The 10,000-nt window shown below is 44.4% G+C and overlaps 1 protein-coding gene across 1 annotated transcript in view; it reads right to left on the reverse strand.

Moving 5' to 3' along the window:
* cdh4 (cadherin 4, type 1, R-cadherin (retinal)) overlaps window positions 1-10,000 on the reverse strand; it is a gene marked incomplete at both ends in the record, with an annotated part of 200,426 nt that overhangs the window by 20,105 nt on the left and 170,321 nt on the right. Inside the window, one exon of the mRNA XM_080546182.1 lies at window positions 9,245-9,417. Coding sequence (XP_080402308.1) covers window positions 9,245-9,417 — 173 coding nt within the window. The remainder of the gene's footprint in view (window positions 1-9,244; window positions 9,418-10,000) is intronic.

Genomic DNA, 10,000 nt, shown 5'->3' on the forward strand with positions numbered 1-10,000 from the left:
CCCTACCCCCCTTACACACAACAGGAATACAATCACAGCCTTGCAGAAGAGTAAGAGAGTGCAAAGCTGTGAAGAGAGGGAGCAATGAGCGCCAGTGAAAGGCTCATCCATTACGGCCTAAAAGTTCCCGCTTTCAGCTCTCCGAATAGCCCTGATCATCACTCATGTTAATGGAGGCACTGCCACTTTAAGAAGAACCACTACGCTGCAAATATTATAGAGAGTGAATGGACATTATTTAGACCAGTTAGAGGGAGAGAGTGCATATAGCTAGAGGCAGGGCAACAGTAACAGACCACCACAGAAAGGGGAAGTAATACTTAATCATGATGTCAAACCGCCTGACGCGCACACATGTGCAGGGAAACCATTGATATATGTGCAACATTATATCTAGATGCGGCCCGATGGATTCCCGTGAGAGATGCGCCTCGCGCGGTGAATCCAGGGCACGCCGTTAATGGGATCTGCCATGGCGTTCATAGCAAGCATCTGATTGGTGGCGCCAACCTTGGTACCAATGCAGGTACAGTCCGTTGCTAAAGTAGGAGGTGTATTTCAATATTTCTCTGACTTTGCATCTAGTTAACAAACTCACCAGTTTGGCACATGCCTTGGACAAGCGTACTGTATGTTCTTGTGACGTCCCTTTAACTCTGTAAATAATAATAATAATAATAATAATAATAATAATAATAATAATAACTTTATTTGTATAGCGCTTTTCCTGCCAACGTTGCAGCTCAAAGTGCTTTAATCATTATATCATCTTAATTGAATTATTTAGTCATTTAAAGGCAATATTAAAAAGATGGGTTTTTAGTCTTGACTTGAACATATGTGCTGAGGTTGCATCCCTAATGGAAACTGACAGTGCATTCCACAATCTGGGTGCATAAAATGAGAATGCAGCCTCACCAAATCTCTTCTTTTGTACAGAGAAAACCAGCGTCAGAAGACCTGAGAGCTCTATTGGGCTGATATGCTAGCAAAAGGTCTTTCAAATATTCTGGTGCTGTGCCAGTGAGAGCTTTATAAACAAGCAGAAGAAATCTATTCTGAACTTAACAGAATACTTAACAAATTAAAAATTAAAAAGATGCTTTTGACGTGGCGTGTGGGCTATGAAATTCAGAAATTCTGTTCCAGGGAGAACATTTAGACTACATTTAATAATAGGAAATCATCTAAAAAGAAATCGCACTCGCATGCTTTTTGGCACCAGCCAATGCAGTGCCTTGCAGTTCTCCCCATTGCCACATGGTAGAAACCTGCCATCAAACTCTCTCAGCGGGGTCGCCCCCTGGGGAGCAGGGTTGACTGAGACACCCAGGAGATACACCACGTTCTCCACCTTCTCTCTCTTTCTCAGTCTAACACACACACACCTACATACTATCCATGTGCAGTGCACACAGACACGTGCATGCAAATACACACATACATAGGAGAAACATTCTCATATAACTCCTATTTTAGAGACTCTACACTGGCTTCCTGTTAAGTTCAGAATAGATTTCAAGATCCTTCTGCTTGTTTATAAAGCTCTCACTGGCATAGCACCAGAATATTTGAAAGACCTTTTGCTAGCATATCAGCCCAATAGAGCTCTCAGGTCTTCTGACGCTGGTCTTCTCTGTGTACCACATGTACAAAAGAAGAGATTTGGTGAGGCTGCATTCTAATTTTATGCACCCAAATTGCGGAATGCACTGCCAGTTTACATTAGGGATGCAACCTCAGCAAATAATGTTCAAGTCAAGACTAAAAACCCATCTTTTTAAGCTGACATGCTGCTGTCCATGGTGCTGAAAGTCCAATGTTTCCCCACTAAAAGCCTCTGCCTGCTCCAATCCTGGGTATGGAGCAGCGAGCCAGAGATCTCAACCCTCCCCAACACACACACACACACACACACACACACACACACACACACACACACACTCCACATATTCACAGCCTTCAAGCCTCCTCTCTGCTCTCATTAATCAATTTGCCTCCATTGTGTTCGGTGTGAAGAGAGAGACTGGCCGTCAAGGACAGGTCAGGGCAGAATGGGGAGCCTGCTCCTGTTCTCAGCAGAACAGGGCCTCTTCAAACCCACTACCGCCAGCTAGCACCAGGATATTGGCTGCTGCACTTCTGAAGCCAAGAACCTCTTGCCTGCAACAGGTCTGAGGTCAGGACCTGAGTGCTGGAGGTACTGATGATCGAGCGCAGAGGGGGGGTAGTGAACCCAAGACAGAGGTCAGAGAAGTGCTGGGGAAAGATCAAGGCTCTCCTTCTCTCTCTCTGTCTTTTTTATCTCTTATTTCTTTTCCTAGTCACTTCACTTTTTCCCCCCCTCCCTCATTCTGTCTCTCTCTCCCTCTTTCCCTTTTAGCTCTCCCTTAATTTCCAATCTCCACCTCTCTCTCCCTCTCTCTCTGCCCCTCTCTCTCTCTCTCTCTGTCTCTCTGTCTCCCTCTCCCTCTCTGTCTCTCTGTCTCTCCCCCTCCTCTCTCTCTCCCTCTCTCTCTCTCTCTCTCTCTCCCTCTCCCTCTCCCTTTCCCTCTCTCTCCTCTCTCTCTCTCCCTCTCTCTGTCTCTCTCTCTCTATTGTGTTTAATAGTCAGGTCAGTCGAGACCTTTTAAAGCACTTCCACCTAGCCAGTCATTTAAAGTCCTGAGCCATTAGGACTACATCCACATGTTAATCTGGACCAGCTCTATTAATGAAAACTCAATACCGCCTGCCCTTTATTAGACTCATAATGAAACATCAATACCATCGTGTTTCATTGAGCACTGCAGCAAATAGACCCACGCTACTGTAGGGCTGGATCTGTCCCTCTCACGACTAGCGCACTGCCATTCAGATACATACAGTACGTCAAGGTAACTAACAATATTTGATAGCCGCAAAAGGGTGGGCAGCCTGATTCGATTTGAACAGTTCCTATTCATTTGTTAAGTCAGGTATGGGAAGATGAGGGGAGTCACCAGGTGGCGCTCTTACATAGTAGGGGAAATGGGACATCCTCGACGTCCACTTCAGTCCTCACTCGAGTGTGTTTGTGAGTTTATCCGACATGCAACGCACACACACACCCTCTGCTCTCGCAAGCCCTTTCGCTCGACGGTGTGGCTGCCCTAACAAGGCAATAAAGGAGACTCTAATGAATCCTATAGATGCGCTGAACAGACATCTCTCTGTTCAGGTTATAGTCTATGCAGCACAGAGGAAATAAGCTTTCTCCCCTCCCCTCACAACCCCCCCCGAACAACAGCCTTGCTTGTCCCATGAGTCTGAACCCATAGGCTTTCATCTGAGGGCTTGAAAGGCATCATGGGATGTAGCGACAGTAGAGTGCAAGCTCCAATGAGGTAGAATGAGAACCCTTTGGACTAAATGAGGTATACCACAACAGAGTCGATAAAAGAAAGGAGAAAAAAAGCTGCAGGCTATCAGGACACATTGGCCGGCACTCTACCGCAACGGCTAAAACGGCTGCCTAATGGTCACTGTTGTTCGGAGACAAATTGGGGCTCGTGTTCAAAAGAAAGTGTACTTTTGTTCGGAAGCAGCAACAACAACAAAAAACTAAAACATGGTTTAACAGTCACGGACCGAAAAAAAAAGAAAAGCAGTCATTTTTTCTTTTCGCGTCGAACGTCGTTTTGGAAATTAATTGAATGTGATGCTTCGAGGCGTGTGTTTGTGTTTTAAGAGCTCGACAGAGAGAGAAAAAAAGTGTGAATGCTGCAGTGAACTAGCACTTTCTGTATTTGTTCTGTGGGTTTGTGTTCCGGCCTGTCAGTCTCATACTGACCTCAGTGATTACCCTGTCGGTTACAATCTCCCTCACAGAGCCCAGAGTCTCACATCTTAACCCACAGAGACTCTCCTCCACCACCACAGCTGTCCGGCGGAGGGGAGCAGCACACACTAGTAATACTAAAAAGCATGCATGAAGACACACATGCACATCCAGTACAGCACACTGTACAGAACCACAGACACACAGGACACACAAGAGCACATACTGGACAGAAAACCAGAGAAACATATTTGACGAGTCGTACTAGAAACATACAGCCTCACTAACCAGCACACCTTCTTCCAATGATTGTGTTTATCATAGCCAGGCCTCTCCTCTCCCCACGAAAGGCACTAACCAACAACCTCAATGGTCGGTCAATGCCCTAATTAGATAGAGACATTCAAACCTGGAGCAGACATGAGCTGCCACGCTGTGCAGGTCGTGGACTGTGACTAGCTGCTCCCCTCTAAGCCCTGAGGGGCCGCACCTGCCTGGGGTAATGAAAGCTAAACGGCCTGCCAGTCAAACCCAGGGCCAGGGGGGCCAGGGCACAGAGACACAGAGCACGCGGCAGCTGGGGGAAGGCTAGGGACTGAGGCTATCTGAGGACCGCCTGCTGGCTCACACGCCCTGGAGCTCTGAACGCTAGCATGCTAACTCCTCTACCTCGCAACCCACTATATTCAGGAGCAGGAGCAGGAATCCCACAAATACAACTCGATAGCTCTCCGGAATAATACGAAAATAAGAGAGAATGAGAGAGAATGACAGCAACAGGGGATAAGATGCTTCCAGACTGTATCCAGAGACTATTTCAAGTTAGACAGAGTAATTATGAACTCAGAGGAATATGTATGTTTATGAAAACAAAGATTAGAACAAATGCAAAACAAAGATGTATAACAGTTAAAGGAGTTAATTTATGGAATACTTTTGAAAAGGAAATGAAAATGTGTAGTACACTAAAAGGATTTTTAAAAATATTTAAAAATAAGATGATTAACAAGTATAAAACAGAGGTTTAAATATAGTTTTTGTTTGGTATTTTTTTAACTTTATGTTGACATGCGTAAGTGACATTTTGTTTATAAAAGTTTCAATGTTTTGATTATGCATTCATGGGGGGAAAAAACATACATGTAACAAGGGTAGGCGCAATAAGCCACGGCTTCAGCCTACACCTTTTTGGTCCTGGTGTTATAAATTGTGACTGTGTACATGTTTTATATCTGTATTGTAAATTGTATAGGGGACCAAAATAAACATTCTCAATCAATCAATCAATCAATCAATCAAAAACAGGGACGCATTCAGGAGTGATCCTCACACGCCCTGGAGCTCTGAACGCTAGCATGCTAACTCCTCTACCCCGCAACCCACTATATTCAGGAGCAGGAGCAGGAATCACACAAATACAACTCGATAGCTCTCCCGAATAATACGGAAATAAGCGAGAATGACAGCAACAGGGAGACAAATAGGGTGATACTGTAACTGTATGCATGTATACTACATGCAACTGTTTCTCGGAGAGTAAGACGTAAAGCGAGACTGCTTAGCCCTGCTTGTTAACCCCGTGTGCTGATACATGTGGTGACATGGAAGGGCAGAGGAGAGGTGAGGTCAGGGATGGGGTGTGTGTGGGAGAGGTGAGGGGTGGGGTGTGTGGGAGGGTAATTGGCATTCAGGAGTGATCAAGGCAGGGTGACACTGATGTGCCCTTCCTGTCCCCCTGCGCTCCTCCAGACTGGAGAGGCTCCTTCACCCCTTAATTACCACATGAATATTCCAATTAGTCATCGGCACTACTGATGAGGAGGATTAGCTCGCTACAGTACTGCGTGTGTGAGTGTGTGTGTGTGTGTGTGTGTGTGTGTGTGTGTGTGTTTGTATGTGTGTCGTGGGTTTGTATATGTGTGCATGTGGAGTATTTGTGTGTGCATGCATGTCTCTATGCAGCATGCGTGTTTGTCTGTGTACTGTATGTGTGTGATTGTGTGTGTGTGTGTGTGTGTGTGTGTGTATCTGTGACCTTGATTGCAGGTGGGTGAACCCCCAGGTGTGCCCCAGATTTGCAGGGAGGTTCAGAGGCAGGTGTGACTGTGCTGCTGGGTCTAGATTAATGAGCTTTACTGCAGCTACAGGGACACAGAAGTGGCCTGCATTCACTCTACTCTCATTTCTACTACAGACATCATCCTGTACTACATCTATCAGAATCTTGGATGAGGAAATCGCATACATACATTACTGCACCTGCATGGAATTTAAATCTCCAACCTAAATATTCACCTAACTTTAATCATTAACAAACTGAATACTGCAGTTATATAGACCAAATCAATGTCTAATTAACATACCGTAGTCTGGCTCGATATAATGCCAGGGGAGTCTACTGGGACATGTCAGAATATAAACATCATTATGAGACGGTCTCCTGTGGCCTGGGCACAAAGGTTTCGATTCAGCACTTGTATTTTAATGTCTGGGATAGATTTCATCCAACTAAAAGTCATAGGCATCAAGTAATAGCATCATGATACCAAATATATGTGTCACGTTCTAATGCTTCGGTCCATATCGGGATCTGATGTAATGATCAGACTTTCCTTTTGAAGAATGTGAATACATTTCCGCGTTGTTGAAAATCAATGACACATCGCTAGCCAGCTAACACAGCTTGTTTTGTGAGCCTGCTAACGATGTAAAGTAGTGTTCTAGTTAACTAGGTAGCAGTGGGGATTACTCACCCAATCCATATACGTACATTAAGTATTTTGGCTTGACTAGCGAGTTTGTGTTGTGATTCTCAACAACGTTGAAACGTAGTTCCGTGTTTCAAAAGAAAAGTCGGAACATTTTGATCGGTTGCCGATATGAGGACCAAAGCATTAGAACGTGTCACATATTGTTTGATTTGATTTGATCTATTAGGATCCCCATTCGCGGTTGCAAAGCATCAGCTACACTTCCTGGGGTCCACACAAACCATACACAAGAAAACATTGCAAAATATAACAACGAAGAAAAACATCAACATAGAACATACATAACAACAAATAACACAAATAAAAACAACATAAAAGTCAGCAATGCTCACACCGCCTTAGTTTTTAGTGAGCATCCCAAAACACTTTACAAAGAAGAACCATGGCACAAACAACAAGAAATAACAGAAGTAAGAATTAAAATACTCTAGCTAGGATCTAATGCGTATGATGTTGTTGCTTTGACTTTGTTTTTTGAAACTCATTTTATTATTCTGGGTTTTTAGAGATATGTATGACCTGCTAGCTAGGGCATTCTCATGCCTTTGGAATATTTCGGAGTACAGGAACGGTAGTCTTATTTCTCCATCAGTGTCAAGCCACAGGAGTGTGAGCCCGAGTCTGAAACATGTAAAGATTGATCCGCCTTTCAAGAAAGAGTCCGTCGGCTGCTTGCTAATGCATTCTGGAATAAACAGAGTTGACCCTTGGTGACCTCCCCCATTAGCGATCTAAGATGAGGCGGTGGGATGTGGGGGTGGGTAAGGGAGAGGGTAAGGGGGAGGAGGAAGGGCGTACACCTGCAGGGGGTGAAACACGACTAGAGTAGAAGAGAAATATCTTGAAGTAAATAATTCCCAGGACCTCTACAGAGAGCGGTGGAGCCTGGAGGTATTGTACGCCCCATTATAACAGGGTGTGTTTACACAAAGGTTGGAGTGGTCACATCAATTTAAAACGCTGTCGTTTAAACTGGACAGTGAGAGTCTCCAAATGAATACGATTCAATTATTTAATTGGTTGGAAATTTAAATATTGATGGCATATAATTGGTTGTAAATTTAAATATTGATGGGATTTAAGAGCCTTATTGGCTCTTTTGCTAATAATGGTGTGGTGAAAGGAAGCTGATCCTATAGTCGGTGATTAAAAGTAGAATGACTTATGCATATCATAGTGAGTGTTGGGATGTGTTACTTGAAAAAGTAATCTATTACATATTACTGTTACATTTAACAAAAGTAATTCTGTTATGTACCATATTAAATGGTAAATGGACTGCACTTATATAGGGCTTTTATCCAAAGCGCTTTACAACGGCCTCTCATTCACCCATTCACACACCCATTCACACAACAATGGCGGCAAGCTACCATGCAAGGCACCGGCCCGCTCACTGGGAGCAATTTGGGGTTCAGTGTCTTGCCCAAGGACACCTCGACATGTGGCCAGCCGGGGCTCGAACCGCCGATCTGCCAACCTTGCGATCATTAGACGGCGGCTCTACCTCTGCCACAGCCGCCCCATTACATTGCATGGAAAGGAATATATTCCATATTGCTCATTATATTACTATAAGCATGGGGCTCCAATATAGGCCTACCTGTATCAGATGAGCGAAGGTGATTTTTTCTCTAGTACTTTTTGCCATTGCTTTATCGAGTGTGTTTGATTTAAATAAGTCCTTGATGATAATAAGTGATCCCTTTGATGTTATGCCTTCTATTTCAATACATTATTACAACACAGCTGCCATCTTTCTTTGATCTTTGACTTTACAATAACAGGAAATAAGTTACAGCATGAATTCCGCTAGCAGGACACAAGGCTTTAAAAAATATATATAAACAACACGCTGTTAAAGATATTAAAGTAACTGACACATTACTTAAAAAACAACAAAAAAACGTTATAATTGTACAATATTTGAACAACAAAAGTGAATAAAACTCTATTACTCATAAACTTAATATAATACTGTAATGTGTTACTTGTGTAACTTGTTACCCCCCAACACTGTTCATAGTCCATACAGTATACTATAGGGCTCGATTTTAACAGTGTAAAAAAAAACAGTCCTAGCACAAATGCGGTGCTGGTGGTGACACCAGGGAGTGTGTCTGAAATATTAATACTACTTTCAAGGCCCGAAAACTCCAGCGCTGTAGTAATTTCATCTGTTAATGCAGACACAAATTGCCAATACATTGCCAGTAAACCTTCATTCTAACTGAAAACAGAGCCCCTAGTCTCTATGAGAGACAGTTACTCTTCCACATACTTATGAAGCATGTCAGTGCGCAGCGCAATGACTATCTCTCATGAAAATGAACCAACCGTACTATAATGGCAGATAGATGAAAGAATATGAGCTATGATAGAGGGATTGAACTACTGTACAGACAGGATAAGATGTACTGTAAGAGAGCCATCTGGGGCGCTTAGGTGGCGTAGTGGACTAAGCGCTGACCACGTAACCGCAGGGTTCACGGTTCGATTCCGGCCGCGGACACATCCTGCATGTCATGCCTTCTCTCTCTCTCTCACCCATACTTCCTGTCATATCTCTACTGTCTCCATCACAATAAAAAAGAAAAATATGAGTGGGACTGCCCCACTCAGAAAAAAAAAAAGAAGAAAAAAAAAGAAAGAGAGCCAATCAAATGACACCTACCTCCCTGTCCAGGCCGGCTGCCACGGTGACGATGTCGCCCGTCTCGCTGTTGATGGTGAACATGTTGGGGATGGGGCTGTGGGGCGTCTGGGAGAGGATGCGGTAGCGCACCATCCCGTTAGCCGTGGTGTAGTCGTCAGAGTCGTTGGCTGTCACCTGCATCACCAACGTACCTGCAGCAGACGAGGTGGAGACAAGAGACACCGTCAACAGTCAGGACCGATGAAGGATTACACATCATAACACGGCTGTGGCGCAGGAGGTAGAGCCGGCGTCTAATGATCGCAACGTTGGCAGATCAGCGGTTCAAGCCCCGGCTGGCCACATGTCGAAGTGTCCTTGGGCAAGACACTGAACCCCAAAATTGCTCCCAGTGAGCGGGCCGGCCGGCGCCTTGCATGGCAGCTTGCCGCCATTGGTGTGTGAATGTGTGTGTGAATGGGTGAATGAGAGGCCGTTGTAAAGCGCTTTGGAGCAGCTTTGGAGCAGCAAAAAGGCGCTATAGAAGTCCAGTCCATTTACCATTTAACACATCCCACCATCCCCATATACACACCCAAACATAAAACCTACATGAACTCATTGAATTCAAATCCAACTTTACCTAAAGCCCACATGCAAGATGTTCCCAGACTAACAGAAACTTTCAGAGAGAGAGAGAGAGGGCTATTAGGTTCAAATGAGCACAACAACACACAGGCTTGCTGACTCTCCCCCACCACTCCTCCCATCCCTGTGTGTGCTATTCTGTATTTA

The sequence above is a fragment of the Nansenia antarctica genome (genome assembly GCF_963989245.1).
Source record: "Nansenia antarctica genome assembly, chromosome: 15".
In the NCBI taxonomy this organism is placed as follows: domain Eukaryota; kingdom Metazoa; phylum Chordata; class Actinopteri; order Argentiniformes; family Microstomatidae; genus Nansenia; species Nansenia antarctica.